Raw genomic sequence first — 22,956 nt, 5'->3', positions numbered from 1 at the left:
AAGCGCTACAAATTGGCCTCCGATTATTTATTCTATTTTTACTCACCTTCCTTACAATGCTCCTCTTCCTCTGTCCATCCCTTCACTATATGTGTTTCTTGAAGTTTCATACTTCTTGTATCCCTTCATACACTCTTCCTGTGTGATCTCCTTCCTTCCCTTGGTGACCACTATGTGGAAAACTACCTAATTGGCATTTCCGGTTCCTGAAATTCAGATCCATGCATCCATCTACTGCTGGCTTTTTCCCTTGGGATAGTCTACAGCATCTCAAGTTCAGGATGTGCACAGAGGAACTCATCACCTCCCCCTTTCTCACTGTCCTGCCCCCGTGGCTCCACAGACACCCAGAACATTCTCTCCTGCTCATGGTCCTCAGAGCCTAGGACCACCTGCATCTTTCACCAAGATGCCCAAGCCAGAAAATCACTTCAATCCCAATTCGATCAATCATCAGTGATGGAGGAGCTGTCTTATGATTTCTCATAGCTCTTCCATTCTTTCCATTCCCAGTGCTGCTTCCTTAGTTCAGGCCACCATCATATCTGTGCCCTGGATTGTAAAACAATTCCTCTTGGTCTCTCTTTCAATGTGCCCTTCTCTAGATAGTATTGAGACAGATTCTTTGAAAATATGCATCGGGACTTCCCTGGTGGCGCAGTGGTTAAGAATCCACCTGCCAATGCAGGGGACACGGGTTCAATCCCTGGCCGGGGAAGATCCCACATGCCGCAGAGCAACTAAGCCCATGCGCCACAACTGCTAAGGCGGCGTGCCACAACTACTGAAGCCCGCGCGCCTAGAGCCCATGCTCCACAACAAGAGAAGCCACTGCAACAGGAAGCTCATGCACCACAACGAAGAGTAGCCCCCGCTCTCCGCAACTGGAGAAAGCCCGCGCGCAGCAATGAAGACCCAATGCAGCCAAAAATAAATAAATAAAATAAATAAATTTATTAACAAAAAAAAAAGAAAAAAAAGGAAATATGCATCTGATCACATTGCCTCCCTCCTTAGAGCCCTGCTGTGGCTCTCCATGGCCTTCATGATAAAAACCAAACTCCTTTCCATGATGAACGGGTTGCTTTCTGACCAGGTCCTGGTTTGCCTTTCCACCTCCTCTTTGTTCATTCCATGCCTCCCAGTCTACAGCCTTGTCATTCTGGACAAACTCCAGGTGACCAAAAGCGCTGAGGCTAATCATAAATCCAAGATGGGCATGCTTTCCTTTCTTGCTCTGAACATTGCTGCGTCCTCCTGACCAACTCCTATTCATCCTTCAGGTCTCAGCTCAAGTCTCTTCCCTAAAGCCTCTCCTCAAAGCGCCAGCTTAGTCATCCCTGGGCTGTGCTTCTACACCACCATGTGTACATTGCTATCCTAGTGCCAAACATTTCACACGGCCGTTTCTTACTTGTCTGTGTTCCACGCTAGAGTGTGAGCTCTTTGAGAAGAAAAGGAACTGTGTATTTCCAGTACTTATAAAGTGCTTGTCACGTAGTAAGAACATAAGTATATGTGGGATAAATCAGTGGCCACAATGACAATTTTATATTTGCGAATCATGTTAGTATCCAATTATTCATTTGTGTATAAGTCCCCCTAATGGGAGAAGAAAGATGATTCTGGTCAGCACACAGATTTCCAGTAGAGCATCCACTCCTTTTCATTTTCTTTCAAGCCAGCATACAGGAGGAGCTCTTTCTTACCTGAGAGACCAACAGCTCCCCTGAGGTAGAAGTCTTTATCTTCCTGACCCTCTTCGTCCTCAGAGGGCAGAGCTCTGGACACAGCAGACTCTAGGTCACGACTGAGGTCGTAGTCATGGTCCCACTCCAGAGGGATGGAGTCCACACTGGCAGGGGTGTCTCGTCCGGACCTCTCGCTCTGGAGGGGCTGGGCGAGTGAGAGGGAGGGGTTGGAGGAGGGCTGGGGGGAGAGCACGCTGTCCGCGGAGGTGTCACGCCAGTGGAGGTCCGACAGAGCTGCAGCCTCCTCCAGCTCCAGCTCCCGGTCAGAGAGGTCGTGCTCGTCATCTGGGAGCTGGAAACGCAGTCAAGCCAGCCCTGTTACCGCAGCGGTCAGCTGACCCCCTTCCCACTCTGTGCTCTGCCTTTCACCAAATCTCAGCACTCAAGCTTATCGGGACCACATTCCTACCTCGCTGGGGGTAATTTTAAACTTCCTATCATCAAATAAATAAGTATCTTCTGATAACTTTTTAAAATGTCTTATACATTAATCTAGTAAATTCTCAGTTTTATCATGGAAAAATGGAAATAATATCAAGACCTACTTCAAAGCATTGATATAAGATTAAATAAGATAATGTAAATAAAGGCAACCTAGTACCTAATCTGCAACACAGTAAGTACAGAATGGCACATATCAGGAGCAAAAGGGAATTACTAATAAAACCTTAGCTGGTCCTTTTATACCTTATATCCCAGATATAAAATATATTTTATCACAGAAGATTCCAAATATTCTAATAATAGCATCTTGACAATGAGATGTGATTACGGTAGCAATTAGGGAAATGGAAGAGAAAAAAGAAATTCAAGTAAACAACCTCATCAATTGAGCCACTGTTTACATTGCTCACTTTCATTCCCTTGTTTCTTCTAGAAGCTTCTTTATCTTCCATGGAAGATGTGTACCAAGTACTCATCTAAGCTCTTTATATGTATATATGTTAACTCATTTCATGCCCAAAGCAATCCTTTCTACAAGGTAGGTACTGTTATTAAACCAGTTTTACAACTGAGGAAACCAAGGCAAGTGACGTGAAGTAACTTGCCCAAGGTGACGTAGCCAGAGCTGGGGCTGGAACCCAGGCACTCTGGCTCCAGAGTCCGGGCTCTTGCCCACTCAACGATGTTACCTAAGTCCACATTATTAATTCTCTTTAGATTTCATGATAATGAAAAAACAATGTCACATACAGGCAGGCGAATCAGTTTCTTATGGTATCTTTCCACACGCCCGAAGACCTCCTGACAGTAACGTCGGAGTTCATCCAGCTCTTCTTCAATGAACGTGGCATCCAGGGGTTCACTCTTTTCTATCAGCTGTTCTCCTTGGGCAATTATCTGCTCAATCTTATTGCGGTTCAATGAGATTTCCTGCTGGAAGGCCTAGGGAGCACATATTGCATGTAATTTTTTATTTCTCACTTGGACATGAAGTAATTCTAAAATACATATTTAGAAAAACCATGTAGGGGATATTAAATTTACCATAGACAATGACAAGCCAAGAGGCTATGACTTTCTAAAGTAAAACATAAAAATTTTAAATCAGAACAGGAGGCAGAAATGGCATTGTTAGAATTCCATGACCAGAGAGGTGCCTTTCACTAATAAAATTTACCACCACAGACAGTGCGGGTAAGAGAATCACAGGAACAAACATTCAAACCCATCATAAAGTTGACAGCACTGGTGGCCCCTGATGAAAAGCAATGGTAAGCAATACAGTGCCACTGAAATAAATTTAGCATTTTAAAGAATTATATTGGATATTTTAATTTTAGATTTCCTGACATGTCAAACATGACGAAGGAAAGCCATCCAAATGACAATGTCACAAATTCTTCTCAGATGATTTTTTAAAATTGTTTCAGGACATAAGCAGGAAAGATTATAATTATTTGAAAAACAGGTAATTCTGGAGGATTATTTAGACTCATTCTATATGATTCAAAACAGTTCAGCTACAGGGGACAAGTTTCAGGGGATAAATTTTAATTCAACACAAGAATAAACTCTGGAGAAACTTCCCTGGTGGCGCAGTGGTTAAGACTCCGTGCTCCCAATGCAGGGGACCCGGGTTCGATCCCCGGTCAGGGAACTAGATCCCACATGCATGCTGCAACTAAGAGTTCGCATGCCAAAACTAAGGGGCTGGCGAGCCGCAACCAAGGAGCCCTCCTGTCGCAACTAAGACCCTACGCAACACCCCCCCCCCCAAAAAAAAAGAATAAACTCTGGAATAGTTGAAATTGCACAATAATAAAAAGACTGCCAAGGGAGAGGGAGGGTGTTAATAAATGCCATGACCCTGCCAGAGTCCAAAAAGAAAAGATTCAACTACCACTTGGTAGAAAATGAAGCTTTAAAATATTGATTTACCTGTGAAATGACTTGCAAGAATTGAGGTGAAGGGAGGGATGGAGAGAGAGAGGCTGGGCAGAATACCAGGGCTATTTTATGATTTTTTTATCCTGAGAATCACTGATTAAAAGTAACTTCCTTGTTTTATTATAACAACCTTAAAGTTATGGGCATCATGACTATTCTTTAAAAAAAAAAATCTATCTTATCTTGGGAGGAAAATTTCACAAGCTGCATTGCATATTATTCAAGATGTTAAACACTCTTCCTTTCAGGGAATCCTTATATCTAATATATATCCATCCCCATTTAAAATGTTTAACTAGCCACTGTGTTTGAGTTATATACTGAAACATACCAACCATGCTTAAAAACTAACTTGGCACCTAAGAATGTAGACTATGTGGAATGAAATCCCAACACTAGAAAGTTGAACTGCTCTGGATCATGTGAGTCAAACAATTTGAAGGTGCTAGAAACAAATCAGAAAAAACAACAAGAACTAAAAAACAACAATCCTGGCCATCAAGTTGGTAATTAAAGTGTATATGTTAATGGAAGTTGTATCTCTGGGTAATGCTCTTTATTTCATTTTTAATATCTTTCTTATTTTCTGAATTTGTTTTCAATCAAGAAGAACTAATTTTTTGGACTTCCCTGGTGGTGCAGTGGTTGGGAGTTCACCTGTCAATGCAGGAGACATGGGTTCAAGCCCTGGTCTGGGAAGATCACGGAGTGGCTAAGCCCATGCACCACAACTACTGAGCCCACGTGCCACAACTACTGAAGCCCGCGCGCCTAGAGCCTGTGCACCACAATGAAGAGTAGCCCCCGCTCGCCGCAACTAGAGAAAACCCGCTCACAGCAACAAAGATCCGATGCAGCCCAAAATAAAAATAAATAAATACATAAATAAATTTATAAAACAAAAAAAGAACAGTTCTTTAGTATGTTCTTCACAAAAGTATCTAAAAAATCCTTTCCTCTTCAGACTCTCTTAGCACTGATAATTTGAAGAATAACCCCTAATTTATTACCTTGAGTTGCTTTATTTTAGCTTGAACATCACACTCGGAAAAATGCTCAATGTTAGTGAGCTGCAAATCCATCTCTGTCAGCCACACCAGGATGCTGTCCCGTGCAGTCTCAAACTCCTCCCGCTGGCCAATGAAATGCTGGATGTGAAAAGAAAAGAATAAAAGTGAAAAAGCCCACAAACACGTGCTGAGATGGAACCGTCAATTCCAACGTTCTCCTGGAAAGTCATTTTCTCAATGAGCAACCAGAGCCCTGCAATTTTTTACCATATAAATTCATGCTGGATACCTCAATCTCTTGCCATCCCAGTCTTACAAAGTCACTGAGACTATGTCCTAATACTGTGTACAAACGGCCCGATCCTGTCCTCCGGGCCTCTAGGCTACAGAGGAGGCGTAGTATAGACCTTGAGTCTGCGCAAGATGGAGGTGACGCGCTTCTGCAGGTTGTCCCATCTCTGGTTGCCTTCGTGGATCATATGTTTCAGGCTGCAGGCCGAGTCGGTGCGGTTCTCTCTGGCCAGGCGGCGGTACTGCTTGTTGATCAGTTCCAGCTGGGTCAGGGTCTCATGGACCTGTCGCTGGAAACCCTAAGACCACAAAGAGGCACATCAGACAGGGAGATGAGCGGAGGGCTCTCAGCAAGGGTGTCTGGGTTTCATATTGTGATGTCAGGCAGAACAGGAAGTCAACTCTTCCCCCCAAGTGGGAAAAGACAATTTCTAAACAGCATATACTTCCACTTGTTAAAGTAAAGTAATGTTATCGGTGTGGCTTAGGGAAAGGGAGTTGATCAAACAAAAATATGAAAGAAAACGGTAAACAGTAATAAATATATGTATATACACAAATACATATACAATATAAATATATAATATATGCACATACATTGAGAACATACACACATACATATGATATATACATATATATATAGAACACACACATATACATATAACATGTACACATATACGTATATAATATATACATTCGAACATACACATACACATATATAATATAGCTTTTAAAATAAACAGCCTGAAAAAACTTTCCCAAAAAGCAAACTGATTACATAAATATGTATGTATGCTGAAATGTGAGTTTAAAATGTTCAAAATTTCTGATGTCCATACTGAGAAAAGATATCATAGAACTGTCTCTTTAATTTGTAAAATATGTTATTTCCTAAGAAATCCAGAAATTACCTCAATTCTGGTGTCCATTAAAAAAAATAAAACTACCTTTTGCAGAAGGTCTTCTAAATGCAAGCTATTATTAACTTTTAAGAAAAACAGCTTAGTAAAAAAAGTGTGGAACATGCTCTATTTCTTTTTTGTTGCCCCCGAATGACTCAGTTTTCATAAAACGTTTTAGAGCTGATGTGACACCTTACATAGTAGTAGCTATTTACTTCTGAGGTTACCCCATGCACAGCTTAAGAGTTTCCGCAGGTAAAATACTCTCTCTTCTTTTTCTCTGTAATGTAGCATAACCCTAGCATAAGAATCATTTGGCCAAAATAAAATGAAGCTTTTTTATTTCAAACTTATGTGTATGATTTATGACTGATTTTCATCCTGGTATTGGACAGAAAATTGTATAACTGATTGGACTGTACTCATCTAAATCCCCAAGTTTTGCTTCCTTTGGCTTGTCACACTATTTACATGCCACCACACTTCCGCCTCTGAAATGGTTTTCCTTCTGAGAGTTGCTTTAAGAGCCTTTATCCGAGTAAATCCAACCTTGTATTCTACAAACTTTAAATTATTTCCCCAGAAAAGGAAGTGGTAAGGCAAGTTCAGCTTTTGCCATTACTGGAAGTCACAGAATATGTTTTCTCACTGGCGTGAAGGCGGGCACCATGGTTGGGTACCCCAGCACACCCAGATCTGTCCCCAATATTTGTGCAATTGTGCAATTGAACAGGCAAAGACCGCCCTCAAACAAAATTTTGTTTTTGTAATTTATTTCTGTCTCTTAAGAAAATTAACTACAAAGATAAATAATAAAATCATTCATTATAACTAGCTATATAATTCATTATAACTAGCTATAAAATCATTCATTATAACTAGCTATATATATATATATATATATATATATATATATATATATATATATATAACTATATATAACTATATAGCATTATAAGCTTAACTACATGGCTAACCTTTGTCATAAAATCTGAGGGTCTAAAATAGCATCAACAAGGATCTTACTTAATCTGCTTTGTAGTATAAGCCAATTATAGAAGGTTTAACCGTTATGAAGCTGAGTGTAATAAGATGCAGTACAAAAATATTTCCACTAGCATTGGTTCACAGCGGGATGATCTGAAATCTGCTGCAGAATTTATGGTGGCTTTTTACTAGAACTTTTCTAAGGGAAAACCTTTTAGATAGGATTTTTTTTTCCTGGAATTTAGTGGTACAGTTACATATAAGTGCATATTCAGACATCAGAATATTCTTATTTATTTCACATAGTATTTGAACACTTTTATAGATTCATGACTTGCCCATCTATGACTCGTAGATTTTAAACTCCACAAGAACAAAAACTAAACTTCATGTTTACTATAACAGGCCTCAAAAAATGCCTGGTTAATTGGCGTCACAAGGTAAAAATGAATCCAGCTGAATTTGGTTGGATTTTTTTAGTCTTAGTTTAAAATATCTCAGGGAGCTTGGGGCAGACTTAGCAACCGAGAATGATTTTTGTAAGATTCATGCATCAGAACTGCTCTCTGTCAGTGTATCTGAGAACACAACTGCCGATCAGTGGGCATTGATGGAAAAAGAAACTTCAAATTAAAAAATGGTCAGCTTAAGGCTACGTCAGGTCCTCTGTGAAAATGAGAGGCTGAGAAGTTGGGATTTCATCCTATGTGACAGTGACAGAGCAAGCCTCGAGACTGCCCCAAATGGCAAGGAACTAGAATCTGTTACTGAATGATTCCTTTGTTTATGAATACGATTATACTGCTGCTATTTTTGTCTCTATAAAATTGAAAAATCTTGGTGACTCAAGAATGGCACCGCTCTTCATTTATAATTAGAGATGGTTATGATTTAAAATATTTGATCAATTCTGGAGCCAATTCTATTTTATCAATGATTAAAAAATACATATATATCTATGCTCCAGTTAGGTAAAAAAAAAATCAAGAAAATACATTGAAAGACAGATAGATGTTTTTGTTTTTGTTTTTTGTTTTTTTTTTTAAACATCTTTATTGGAGTATAATTGCTTTACAATGGTGTGTTAGTTTCTGCTTTATAACAAAGTGAATCAGTTATACAAATACATATGTCCCCATATCTCTTCCCTCTTGTGTCTCCCTCCCTCCTACCCTCCCTATCCCACCCTTCTAGATGGTCAAAAAGCACCGAGCTGATCTCCCTGTGCTCTGCGGCTGCTTCCCACTAGCTATCTATTTTACATTTGGTAGTGTATATATGTCCATGCCACTCTCTCACTTTGTCCCAGCTTACCCTTCCCCCTCCCCATATCCTCAAGTCCATTCTCTAGGAGGTCTGTGTCTTTGTTCCTGTCTTGCCCTTAGGTTCTTCATGACCATTTATTTATTTATTTTTTTGGTATGGAAAACCATCATATCTGAATCTTAGAAGGTTGACTGTAAAAAATTATGAAATCAAAAGAATGCCAAGATCTTTTGGGGGGAATCATGATTCGTGTTTTCTAACAGAATTGAATAATTCTATAATGTAATGAAGAGCATTACTACTTTATTTGTAATTCTTGACAATCTTAAAGTAAAAACTTCCTTTCTCTTCTTCTTTGCCTACTTATGAGGTAATAATAAAGATGGCCAGAAAGTCATCACCTAGCTGTTTGAACAAATAATATGTGGGTGAACAGATTGTTTAGGTCTTGGGGCACCAACTATCAGCTGGCTACTCTTGTAGCAAAATAAAGATGAAATATTTGAAACTGAAAATCACCTCAAATTTCTTTAGTTCGTCCTTGGCAACTGTATAGAGCACCCCAGAAGAGCTGGGGAAGGCAGCTACCCTTTCCGAACATTTCAGCCAATCTTCAAAACGAGAAAAGTCATCCAGGAACTTCTGCCACAATCGCCACGTCTCTTCAATTCTGAGACAGAAATGAAAGAACAGAATCTGATTGCTTGAGACTGTTTTTGCTCCAGAACCCTGTCTGATACCTGCAACAGGACTAAGAGGGCCCAAAACAAGCAGCCGGGTGCCAAACAATAACCATTCCCTGAGCCAAATTTGCCCAGACTGAAAAAGAAACAACTGTTTGAGCTAAGATGAAACAGCTGTGCGTGTGTGTGTGTGTTTAAACACACGTCCTGCAGCTCTGGATTTGGAATTAGTCAAACTGAGTAAGACAAGCACGCGGTGTGAACAGTTCTGGGTATGTGCAAGGAAGTTTAAAAGTGCAACACCGTGCCTGCAGTGCACACTCACACCAAGCTTCCGCTGAACTAACACTAAGGTTTGAAAATCCATTTAAGTTCAATGTCAAATTTACCCTTATCAAAATCGACCGATGACAGCAAGATAAACATTATCCTTTCAAGAGTTCCCCAGAGAGCACAAAGATTATGTGCCTTAAGTCGCTGTGATAATTTTCTAACATATCACTATTTTTTTTACCACCTTGAATTTCAAAGGGCTTAAAGATAAGTCCTTTGTTTTATTATTTCCTTTTTCATGAAAGAATGTTAGTTTTCCAGAGCACCAATTCTGTAACATTATATTTGTTCAGCAAGGGCATATTTTAATTTCTCTGAATTATATTTAAACTGTTAGGTCAGGTGTAACTTGGCTTGTTATATTTATATATGACCTTTATACGTACTTATTTTCCTAACTAAATGTAGATGACGGCAACTTTGGGAAACCAAGGCTATTTTTGGACATTGCAACCAAAAGCAAATAGTGAACCGTAGACACTCTGGGTAAATTTTTTGTTTTTTTGGTCCTTCCTCTTTCGCAACTGTTTGCACAGCCCGGCTTACTTTAGCCTTCTTTCCATGGACACAGCGCAGATATTTCTCCATCGCCGGTCCAGGTTGCGCGTAGCCTGCTGGATGGAACCGCACTCGGCATCTGTGGCACAGGCGTCACAGTCATGCAGGAGAACCTCGCACAGGTTGAGGACAGAGGCCACACCCGTGCTGTGTTTCTCTATGTCTCTCTGAAGCTCCTGCAGGGAAGGAGACACGCTTCATTCAAACACTTGCGTACAGATGGGAGACACTGCAGCAGTATTCACTGACTCAGAAATGGTTAGGCAAAACCTTGACAGATATTTCATTTCCTTGAACGCATGAAGTTTCCTCAAGTTCCTTTATAAAATACCGCAACCTCAAAAGTATGACAAAATGCATCTAGAAATATTTTAGCTATGTGAGCAAAGCCAAAATATCAACTGAACAAATGAAAGAGACTACATCAACTGTATTGAGTAAAATGAGCTTCTTTAGTGATTGAAAAATGAATCTTGCCCCAGTCTCTACTTCACAGATATATCCCTTCCATTCCAATCCATAGATCGATCAGTCAAAGGAATACATGTGCTCCTGTTAACAGCTGGCACTCAAAACCTGGGATTTGATCTCCAAAGATCTGCAAACTGTTTTAAACAGTTAATGCCCCCATCATTAAAAGGTACCATGGGGGCCTCCCTGGTGGCGCAGTGGTTGAGAATCTGCCTGCCGGTGTGGGGGACACGGGTTCTAGCCCTGGTCTGGGAAGATCCCACATGCCGCGGAGCTACTAGGCCCGTGAGCCACAATTACTGAGCCTGCGCGTCTGGAGCCTGTGCTCCGCAACAAGAGAGACCGCGATGAAGAGTGGCCCCCACTTGCCGCAACTAGAGAGAGCCCTCGCACAGAAACGAAGACCCAACGCAGACATAAAAAAAAAATAGGTACCATGGTTTAAGGCGCCTAGGTTTTCTGTCATGTATGGCATCGTTATCATCAGCAGCTTCCTCAGTGAGCAAATTTAAATGTAGGACAGAAATAGGAAGATATGAAATATGATAATAAAGTTCAAGTTTTGTAATATTTTTATTTTATATTTTTAGACCAGCAATTCCTGTGATAACTTCCATATAACTGAGAGGTTATGCAAGAGATTTGAAACGACGGTTTAGTGAAATAGAAATATTTTACAGAATTTATTTTCTTGTGTCTATGGAGTTTATGAAATCTCCAAAATTAATCAAAGGCACTGTTATTGCATTCAACAATAAGCTAGAGTTTGTATAGAAGACATTGGAACATGGTGTTAAGGAGAAAAACAGGAAGAAGAATATACATACAAGAATATAAATCCCAGCTACCTGAGTAAGTTGAGGAATTATCAAGAGAAAAGCTAGGCAAATTCGAGAACTGTATAAAAGAAAAGGAAAATACATTGAGGACCTTGATGAATAGGGCAAGCAAAACATGGCACCAACAGGCCTCCTTTTTAATAATGGAATACTTTGAGTAAATTGAGTTAAAAGCTCAACAGAAAAGATAATGCACATTTTGCATTTACATTCTATGCAGTTAATATGAAGACTTCACATGGTAGAACTCTGGGCAAATTCAATGCCTTGTTTATCATTCATCTGTTGATGAATACTTAGGTTGTTTTCATGTATTCACTTGTAAATAATGCTGCAATGAACATGGGGGTGGAGATATCTTCTTCAAGATAGTGATTTCATTTCCCTCAGATACATACAAAAGTGGACTTGCTGGAACATATGGTAGTTCTATTTTTAGTTTTTTGAAGAACGTCCATACTCTTTTCCATAGTGGCTGCACCAACTTACATTCCCACCAACAGTGTACAAGGGTTCCATTTTCTCCAAATCCCTGTCAGTACTTTTTATCTCTTGTCTTTTGATAATAGCCATTTTAACAGGTGTGAGGTGATATATCATTGTGGTTTTTATTTGCATTTCCATGATGATTAGTGATGTTGAGCATCTTTTCATGTACCTGTTGGCAATCTATCTTCTTTGTAAAAATGTCTATTCAGGTCATTTGCCCATTTTTAAATTGGATAATTTATTTTTTGCTATTCATTCGTAGGAATTCTTTGTATATTTTAGATATTAACCCCTTATCAGATATGTGGTTTGCAAATATTTTCTCTCATTCCTAGGTTGCCTTTGCATTTGGTTGATCATTACTTTTGCTGTGCAGAAGCTTTATAGTTTGATTTAGTCCCACCTATTCATTTTTGTTTCTGTTGGTTGTGCTTTCAAAAATCACTGCCAAGACCAATGTCAAGAAGCCTTTTCCCTATGTTTTGCTCTAGGTTTCAGGTCTTAAATTTAAGTCTTTAATCCATTTCAAGTTAATTTTTCTAAGCTGTGTAAAATAGAGGTCTAGTTTAACTCTTTTGCATGTGAATATCCAGTTTTTCCAACACAATTTTTTGAAAAAACTATCTTTTCCCCATTGAGTATTCTTATTAGTCAAATATTAGTTGACTGTGTATGTGTGGGTTTATTCCTGGGCTCTCTATTCTGTTCCACTAGTCTATGTGTCTGTTTTTATGCCAGTACCATATTGTTTTGATTACTATAGTTTTGAAATATAATTTGAAAGCATAAAGTATGATGCCTCCGGCTTTGTTCTTCTTTCTCAGGACTGCTTTGGCTATTAGGGGTCTTTTTTGGTTCCATATGACTTTCAAGATTTTTTTCTATTTCTGTAAAAAGTGCCATTGGAATCTTGACAGGGATTGCATTGAATCTATACATTGCTTTGGTTGTATGCACATTTTAACAATATTAATTCTTCCAATACATGGAATATCTTTCCATTTATTTGTGTTTTATTCAATGTCTTTCATCAATGTCTTATAGTGTCAGAGTACAGATTTTTCACCTCCTTGGTTGAATTTATTCCTAAGTATTTTACTGTTTTTAATGTTATTGTAAATAGGATTGTTTTCTTTGTTTATTTTCCAGATACTTCATTATTAGTGTATGGAAACACAGTGATGTTTGTATGTTGAATTTGTATGCTACAACTTTCCTGAATTTATTAGTTATAAAAGTCTTCTGGTGGAGTCTTTAGGATTTTTCTGTGTATAAGACCATGTCACCTGCAAACAGAGACAATTTTTACATCTTCCTTTCTGAGCTGGATGTCTTTTATTTATTTTTCTTGTCTGAGTTCTCTGGCTAGGCCTTCTAGTGCTATGTTGAATAGAATTGGTAAGAGTGGGTACCCTTGTCTTGTTTCTGATCTTAGAGGAAAAGCTTTCAACCTTTCACCACTGAGTATGATGTTAGCTGCGGGTGTGTCGTACATGTCCTTTATTATGTTGGGGTCCATTCCTTCTGCACCCAATTTGTTGAGAGTTATTATCATTTGAATTTTGTCAAATGCTTTCTCTGCATCTATTGTGATGATCGTATGATTTTTATCTTTCATTTTAGTAATGTAATGTATTACATTTACTGATTTGCATATGTTGAATCATTCTTGCATTCCAGAACGAATCCAACTTAATCACAGTGTATAATCCTTTTAATGTGCTGCTGAATTTGGTTTGCCAGTACTTTGTTGAGAAGTTTTGCAGGCAAAAATTCGATATTCATCAGGCATATTGGTTGATAGTTTTCTTTTCCTGTGGTGTCCTTATCTGGCTTCAGTATCAGGGTAATGCTGGCCTCATAAAATGAGTTTGAGAATGTTCTTTTCCCTTCAATTTGTTGGAAGAGTGAGATGAATTGGCTGTAAATCTTTGGTAGAGTTCACCCATGACACCATCTAGTCTTGGACTTTTCTTTGTTGGGAGGTTTTTAATTATTGATTCCACCTCCTTTCATTATTGATCTGCTCAGATTTTCTATTTCTTCATGATTCAATATTGGTAGGTTGTATGCTTCTAGGAATTATCCACTTCTCCCAGGTTGTCCAAATTGTTGGCTTATAATTGTTCAGAGTGGTCTCTTATGATCCTTGGTATTTCTTGTAATGTGCCCATTTTCATTTATAATTTTTATTTATTTTGGTCCTCTTTTTTAATTGATTACTCTAGCTAAAAGTTTGTCAATTTTGTTTATAATTTCAAAGAACCAACTCAGTTTCGTTCATCTTTTCTGTTGTTTTCCTGTTCTGTATTTCATTATTTCTGCTCTACTCTTTATGATTTCCTTCCTTTTGCCAACTTTGGGCTTAGTTTTTTCATTTTTTTTCTAGTTCCTTGAGGTATAAAGTTAGGTTGTTTATTTGAGATCCTTATTTTTTCTTAATAGAAGCATTTATCACTATAAGCTTTTCTCCTAGAACTGCTTTTGCTGCATCCCATAAGTTTTGGTATGTTGGGTTCTTTTTTTTGTTTATCTCCAGATATTTTTTTATTTCTCTTTTGATTTCTTCTTGGATCCACTGGTTGTTCAGAGTGTGTTGTTTAATTTCCATGTATTTGTTAATTTTCCAGCTTTCTTCCTGTTATTGATTTCTAGTCTCACATCATTGTGGCTGGAAAAGATACTTGATGTAATGTCCATTTTCTTGAATTTATGAAGACTAGTTTTGTGATCTAACATATAATCTCTCCTGGAAAACGTTCTGTGCTCTGAGGTTGGGGTGGGCCTGGGGGTGCTGCTGGCTGGGCCCTACAGTCACCTCTAACTGGGTGAGGTCACAGGCTACGTCCCCTGGCAGGGTAGTGCCACTGGTTGGACCCTGTGATTGGGCAGGCTACAAGCTGGTCTCTGCAATTGGCCTTTTCTTTAAAGATTTATTTATTTATTATTTATTTAATTTCTTTTTGGCTTCATAGGGTCTTAGCTGCGGCACGCGGGCTCTTTCATTGTGGTGTGTCAGCTTCTCTCTAGTTGTGATGCACAGGATCCAGGGCACGTGGGCTCTCTAGCTGAGGTGCGCAAGCTCAGTAGCTGTGGAGCGCGGGCTTAGTTGCCCCGCGGCATGTGGGATCTCAGTTCCCCGACCAGGGATCGAACCCGCATCCCCTGCATTGTAAGGCGGATGCTTTACCACTGGACCACCAGGGAAGTCTCACTGCAATTGCTCTTGATGGGGTCTCAGGCTGTGCTCCCAGGCCAGCGGGTGCTGCCGGCTGGACTCTGTGTTCAGGTGAGGCCTCAGGCTGTGCTCTGTGATCACGCAGGGCTGCAGGCTGTGCCCTGGAGTTGGGCAGGGCCACAGTCTAGGCTTTGCCATCAGCTAGGCTGCTGGCTGTGCTCCCCTGTTGGGCAAGATTACTGGCCAGGCTCTCTGGTTAGGAGAGCCTGCCAGCTGAATCCCACAGTGAGTGGGCCTAGAGACTATGCTCCGTGGTCTAGCTGGGCTGTTGTCTAAGCTTTCTTCTTGGGTGGGGCCGCAGGCTATGCTTGGTAATTGGACGGGGCCACCGGCTGGGCTTCCTGACCAGCCAAGGTTGCAGGCTGTGCTCAGCAATCAGACAAGGCCCTTGGTCGGACTCCGCCACTGAGCAGGGCTGTAGTCTGGGCTCCATGGCTGGGCGTGGCTGTAGGTTGGGCTCTGAGGATGCCTACGGTCACTCTTCAGGCTCCTTGGTTATGCAAGGCCAGAGGCTGTGCTCAACAGTTGGCAGGGCTTCTGGCTTGGCTCCCTGCCCAAGCAGGGCTGTTGGATGGGCTCCATGGCTGCCTGGATTCTCTGGCCAGGCTTCCTGGTGGGGGGGGCGGTACGGAGACTGTGCTCAGCTGTTGGGTGGGGTTGGGAGTCTGCCTCCCTGCCCAGGCCGGGGGGTAGAAAGAGCTCCAAGGCCTGTAATGCCAGTTGTCTGGGGACCCAAATCAAGCAGAGCTGCTAACTGAGTTTGCAGGCTAGACGGGGCCACTGGCTGGCCTCTGCTGATGAGCAGAGACGCTGGCCGGCATCTCTGCTTGGGTGCAGCTGCCAGCAGGAATGCAGTCCACCAAGATCTGAGCGCAGGTGCTGTAAGCCCCACGCCCCTTCTCCATCTCTATCTGATCCCCCGTGACTGAGCCTCATAGATTTCCTTAGTGATCCTCATGAAGAGAGACCCAAGCGGGCCTCCTGGGAAGCGTCATACAATACTGGGGGACCTGGGTGTCCACTTTGGCCTCTCTCTTTTTTTTTATTTTTGGCCGTGCCCCACGGCTTGCAGGATCTTAGTTCCCTGACTAGGGATTGAACCCGGGTCCCTGGCAGTGAGAGCATGGAGTCCTAACCACTGGACTGCCAGGGAATTCCCCACGTTGGCCTCTCTTTTCCAACTGGAGAAACCACAGGCTGGGGCGCTCTTGGTGCGGTGCTGTGCCAGCCTGGGGCAGGTGATGTGGGCAGAGTGCAGCCACTCCTCTCACCTTCTAACGTGGTCCTTCCCGGTCTCTGTTGTCCAGGGGCTGCTGCAGCCTCACCCTGGGTTCTGGGATTTTCACAATGGGGTCCTGTCTATGGATAGTTGCTTGTTGGTCTTCTTGTGATGGGGACTTAAGTCAGAAACGGCTTATGCCACCGTCTTGGTGACATCACTCCTCCATATACTTTTGAATCTCTCTCAGAGGGGAGACTCATAAGGGGAAACCACTGTGGGAACCAGCGCTGGTGTGTGAAACCCAGAACTCTAATGGACGGACTGTTGGAGGCTCAGTGTGGACACCTCTGACCGACCCAGTCATGGGGGCCCCCCAGTTTGGTGAGATTTACCTCCAGGAACTTGACCAGTTTAACACAGTAAACACTGGAGAAAAGTCCCCTTGTACTTCTGCTCAAAAGTTTTTGTTCAGATCAATATATAAAATAAGGCTTGGGGGGGGGGGGGAAATCTTATAATTATATAAGTACCCAAATACAGATCACACTTTTAGTCTCAGCTTTAACTTCCATTGGTGATGGTCTCAAATTGTCACATAGTGTCACTGGATTCATTCTTTTTCATTTATAACACAGAGAAATCTGACAAAACATTCTCTGAAGCCATCTCAAGTGTATATATATTTCTGCCCAATTAAATCTATAAGAACTAAGTACACTGGCAAGAGAGACATACAGAAACTCCACATAGGGAAATAGAAGACAATGTATTTCTTACCAATTTAATCTGTCCATTTAAATATTTGTCAGAAGTTTTCCCTTTTGGAGACAGATTACTATTTATCTGTCTTTTAAAACATGTATCCCCCAATGCCACAATTTTTACAAAATCATGGTCAAACAATTTCCATAAAGGAAACTAGTAAATATGATATGATTAAAAACTACTACTAAGCTTCCAATGAAGTAGTACCCTTTTCATTTCACTCCTGATTCTTCTCCAGAAACAACCATTTCCATCTATTGTAGCTCTGTCTTCTGGTTTTTACTTCTGTTTTTCTAAGTAACATGTTTATATTGCTATTTCTTGATTTTTAAATGTTAGACATTATCAGTGCTTCTACAGCAGAGAAGGAATAAACTACATGACTCATGGGGCTCCAATGACTATTTTAGCACCTCTCATAGCTAGAGCAATAATCACTTCTTTGCATGATTATGGTGTTTTTAATACTTTTCACATTTAAGCAACAAAATATGCTATGGTTATATTTCTTCTTTTACATAACTTTTTGTTTTTCTAAAATCAATAGTTCTCTCTCTCTCTCTCTCCCTCGCTCTCTTTTTCTCTTTAAAATATGACCCAGCAATCCCACTACTGGGCATATTCCCAGAGAAAACCATGATTCAAAAAGACACATGCACCATGATGTTCACTGCAACACTATTTACAACAGCCAGGACATGGAAGCAACCTAAATGTCCATCAATAGAGGAATGGATAAAGAAGATGTGGTACACATATACAATGGAATATTACTCAGCCATAAAAAAGAATGAAATTGGGTCATTTGTAGAGACATGGATGGACCTAGAGACGGTCATACAGAGTGAAGTAAGTCAGAAGAGAAAAACAAATATCGTATATTAATGCATATATGTGGAATCTGAAAATATGGGTATGGATGATCTTATTTACAAAGCAGAAATAGAGACACAGATGTAGAGAACAAAAACATATGGATACCAGGGTGGAAAAGGGGGTGTGTGGGATGAATTGGGAGATTGGGATTGACATATATACACTACTGATACCATGTATAAAACAGATAACTAATGAGAATATACTGTATAGCTCAGGGAACTCTACTCTATGCTCCGTGGTGACCTAAACGAGAAGGAAATCCAAAAAGGAGGGGATAGATATATACGTATAGCTGATTCACTTTGCTGTACAGTATAAACTAACCGAATATTGTAAAGCAACTATACTCCAATAAAAAAAAATGATATTGCTAACTGCTATTCTTTCTCTTATGGTGCTAATAAAGCTCCTTCCAGTATGGTTAAGCCCATCAGGTCATCTGGTTCAACTGTTTTCTTTCTTGGAGATGTTCCTCTTAGAGCGCCCGGACTCCCTACTCCTGTCTGGACAGGCTCTTCCTAGGTTGCAGTACCACTGTCATTTGGGACTTTCCTTTACCATCATCCTGGGGACTTCCTTCTCCTGGGTTGAATATTATTTTTCCTCTCATTTCAGTATATGGAGCATATCTGTCATTAGCTTCTTGTGAATGTGTGCATAGAAGGTAAATATTTTATATATTAAACGGCAGATATATTATTCTAAATCATAAAAAATTTTCTCAGCTTTTTGAAGGCATTGCGCCATTGTATACTAGCTTCCATCATTGTTTTGGAGAAATCCAACTTTTTCATCTTGGAAGCCTTAAAATCTTCTTTTATCCCCCATGTTCTGAAATTTCATAATAGCTTTGTTTTTAATTTTCCTGGGCACCTGTAGGGTTTGTGTTCCAGAAGTGTGTAAATTTTCAATTTGGGAATTCTTTTTCTGCATTACTCCTTTGGTAACTTCTTCCTTTCCACTTTATTTTGGGGGCAGGGGGACTTTTACAGAATAACTGAATTGGATTTTGAAACTCTCGTGTAAATCCTGGCTGCAGCACAAGCCTGGCTAGTGACCTCGTGAGAGGCGATGCTGTGGGGTTTGGCACAGAGCCTTTCACTTAATCCCTCTGTTTTTAACAGAGTGGCTCCAGCACAGATGGCGTCCTGTGTCATCGAATCCCAAGTCCCTCTGGTTGGCCTTCTCCAGAGAGTCAATGAAGCAGAGCTGCCTGACTAGCTGGGCTTAGGGGAAATCTGCTCATCTCACCACTCCTTTCTCAGACTTTCACGCCATCTTCCCTTTAAAGCCCCACAGACTTGATAGCTCTACTTCCTGGGTGAGCGTTTTGGGAACTCTGCGGCGTGAATCAGCTTTCTTCGTCCTCCACTCTGCTAACACCATCACTGTTCATCTGTCTACTTTCCACCTTCCAAGTTCTCTCGGATGTCTGGCAGCTCTATCATCTTCTCTTCTGTTCTTTTTGCCATCGTGGGTTTTGACCTTTTATTTTACTAGGGTTTTAGTAGTGGCTGCAACTACAGATGCATATAATCAATTTCCCATATTTAACTAGATACTGTTTTGATTTTCTTACATTTGCTAAATTACAATACTGGTCATTAGCATTTTAACTCTCGTCACATGTAGATATTATTACCATGCTCTCCAGGAGAATGTGGGGAGCTGGAGGCCAACCACCACCCCCAGAGTTAATCATCAGAATTTCAAACATCAGAGAGTCCATCAGAGGGTTTTAATCTTGCAGAAAATTGAAAAATGTCCTGCTAACAATTTCTTAAAAAATAAATGCTAATTTAAACATCCAACACCTAAAAACAGTATTTTAATAACTGTTCTCTTTGTAAAATAAAATAGATAAACTATTTCATAGGACTGAAGAAATAGGCCTGTTTATACATTTTTTTAAAGTTAAGCAACTTGAATATAATGGCTTAATGTAATGGAAATAACCAGAGCGCAGGCAGAATTTTCAAGGGCAATCTAAAAGCATGAAGTAGCAATACTTCTTATGGGGGATTTTTGGTGTTTATTACTGACAGCTGGAGTCTACTGTGCTGAGTAAGAATAAGCAAGGGGAGTGGGAAGTGAAAATCCCTTCTGTATGTATTTTTCAGGGTCACCCTCTTTTGCTTTGCTGGGTTGTGTATGGTGCTGTATTTGCTACACACATGAAGATGGCATTACAGTGTGTGGTCTGCAGATCATGCAATCCTTGCAAAACAAAATTATGTTAGACTCTAAAAACTCTAAGTATGCACTGTGATCTTTCTCCAAAGGCTGTATGCAGAAAAAAGAAAAAGGCTCGTTTCTAAGTCATGGTTGTGAGTTAGCGACCCACAAATAAATAAACAAAACTGTCAGCACTGTTCTGAATACATTATTGCAGCTCAACCTAACCTACCATCTTAGGATGACTTCTTGGCGGACCAGTGACATTAACTCTACGATGGCAGACCTTCTTAAGAGTCAACTTTGTGAGGAGATGGAACCTATTTGCACCAAACACCTCTCTAGCCAATGCCTTCCCTTTCTCACCAGTCCTGCCCAGCTTCCTCCAGATTTTCCATCCCAATTCACCATCTCACAATCATGTCTCTATTCTGGCCAGGAGAACAGATTTTCAAGAACCTATTAACTTTCCTTCCATTGTTTTACATTTTACCTGCTGCTTGTTAAGCTTTTTCTGTATTTCTTCCGAGTCACAGGAATCGTAGACGATCGGCTTGGCCAGCTCTGACTCGATGTGGGCCAGCCACGTTCTCAGGCTGCTCATGTTCTTATCCAGCTGCTGTACGGCGACCAGAGTCTCCTTCAGCTTCTTTACCCTGTGGGCAGAGAAGGAGAGACATCAACTTCAGCGAGAGGCTTCGCTCATGTTTCCCGCATAAGCAGAAGCCAGCACTGGGTCTAAAGCCAGAGTCCCGCCTGGCTCAGCCACCTACTGGCTGTGTGACTGTGGGCAGTTGTACACCCCTCCCGTGTCTCTGTTTCTTTGTCTATAAAACGGAAATGAAGAGTACTTGTGAGATTTAAATGAGGTGAATGACAGAGGGTGCCAATACATGGGAAACATTAAAAAAATACCAACCATGGTTATGCTCAGCACAGCTATACTAATATAACAGTGATAGAAACCTCATGGTTGTCACAGAAATTATTACTTTCACAAATAATATAATCTATACTACCTGACTTTTGCAAATAATATAATTTATACTGCTATGAAGAATAACTGGGAGGAAAAAGTTAACCTTTCCAATGGATTGTCACCAAACAGATTACACATCCATGGTTCTAATCATTTCACCCCTTGTGGGATGTATTTCAGCAATATTGTGGCAGAAACTCAGTCAAAAGAAGACAGCATACTGAAGATAAAACCTATCAGTGAGTTGTCACATGCACTTAAGCAATTTGAGTTTTAATGATGCCATATCACGTTAAAGGTAACTAAGGACCTGTTGGATTGTAAGTGGCAGAGGGCAGGTACCCCATCTTCCACCTGCAGAGCCTAATTCGGTACAGTATTCACTACATAGCATGCTTAAAAAACGACGACAAGTAACTATTCTCCCATTCTCGCCAGGAAGGAGTAAAAACTCATTCCTTTAAGAATTGTCATTTCTCTAACAATCATCCGTGGACACTTTATATGTAAGATGCCAGAAAGACAAAATAAATGAGATGTGATTATTTTCTTAATGAAATGTACAATCTGACCAGAAATCTGAACATGGAAATAATGAAATATAACAAAGTGTGGTAAGAACTAAACTAAAGAAGTGAACGAAGTCTCTGGCTAATAAATAAAGAGTGATCAAGTCTGTCTGGCCATGTTCAGTAATCATTCATTCATTTACCATTTGTTCATTTCTTTATTCCTCCTACCAACATGTATGGTGCTAGGTGATAGATAAACAGTGATGACTAAAGTTTCATCCTTGCCTTTGAGGAGCTTAGACTTTGATGAAAGAAGGAAAATGAAGAAATGACATGTGACCTGCATCTTGAGAGGTGGATACAAGCCAAGCAGAACATTTCTGGCCTAGGAAACATAATGAAGAAGAGCAGAGATTTTGAAGGTAAATAGTGTCACAATGCCAAGGAGATCAGTGGTGGAAGGATGGGGAAGAGAAGAAGTGGTAAGAGGTAAGACTGATGGGTAGATGGGAGTAAGATGATAAAACTCCCATAGTGACATGACAATGGATTTGTATGTAGTTTTAAAGATAAATAAGAACTTTCCCAAGATCCATTAACAGAGGAATGTTAAGATCAGTTTTGATTCTGAGTGCGTAAGTTTGAGGCAAGGCTGTGGTAAGAGCTCATTCAGGAAGTAAATAGAATAGTCCAAGCAGTTTGCATCAAAAGCCTACACTTGGAAACAGTGGGGATAGCGGTGAGGAGTGGATTGCTAAATTCACGAACCGACATGACGTGAGGCAGAAGGAGTTAAGAAATGATGTCTTTTCCAGTTGGGTGACTAGATAGACGCTGCTGCCTCAGAGGATACAGGAATGAGGAGCAAGTTCTTGGGATTAAAGGTGCATTAAGTTTGGGGTATGATGAGGCTGTGGGATCAGCTAGACATGTATGGAAATATAGTTCTTAGGTCCAGAAGACACGACGAAGTTTATCGCATAGGTTTACATACTGTTGGCATAGAGTTGAAGCCCTATGAAAGGATGTGTGTCATCCGGAAAGGGGTTGGACTAAGAAGAATGAGTTTTAAAGGGTTAAAGAAGGAGGAATCACAGTTGAAGAAAAAATAATCAGAAAGGAAGGAGGTGAAGCAGGGAAGTGTAGCATAAAACTAAAGGCAGGAAATGTTTCAAGAAAGAATTGGTAGTGGGGCAGGGGATAAGACTAATGGTA

The 22,956-nt window shown here is 40.5% G+C and overlaps 1 protein-coding gene across 4 annotated transcripts in view; it reads right to left on the bottom strand.

The window, feature by feature from the left end:
• SYNE1 (spectrin repeat containing nuclear envelope protein 1) overlaps positions 1 to 22,956 on the bottom strand; it is a 361,050-nt gene that overhangs the window by 22,167 nt on the left and 315,927 nt on the right. For all 4 annotated transcript variants that reach the window (XM_068550708.1, XM_068550709.1, XM_068550710.1 and 1 more), the window contains 7 exons: positions 20,744 to 20,906; positions 10,161 to 10,348; positions 9,118 to 9,268; positions 5,560 to 5,742; positions 5,153 to 5,290; positions 2,946 to 3,137; positions 1,710 to 2,043 (listed from right to left, as the gene is read on the bottom strand). In XM_068550708.1, coding sequence (XP_068406809.1) covers positions 1,710 to 2,043; positions 2,946 to 3,137; positions 5,153 to 5,290; positions 5,560 to 5,742; positions 9,118 to 9,268; positions 10,161 to 10,348; positions 20,744 to 20,906 — 1,349 coding nt within the window. The remainder of the gene's footprint in view (positions 1 to 1,709; positions 2,044 to 2,945; positions 3,138 to 5,152; positions 5,291 to 5,559; positions 5,743 to 9,117; positions 9,269 to 10,160; positions 10,349 to 20,743; positions 20,907 to 22,956) is intronic.

Source organism: Eschrichtius robustus, chromosome 9, assembly GCF_028021215.1.
Source record: "Eschrichtius robustus isolate mEscRob2 chromosome 9, mEscRob2.pri, whole genome shotgun sequence".
Classification (NCBI taxonomy): domain Eukaryota; kingdom Metazoa; phylum Chordata; class Mammalia; order Artiodactyla; family Eschrichtiidae; genus Eschrichtius; species Eschrichtius robustus.
The sequence above is the reverse complement of the archived record's forward strand: the minus strand, read 5'-3'. Positions and strand labels throughout refer to the sequence as shown.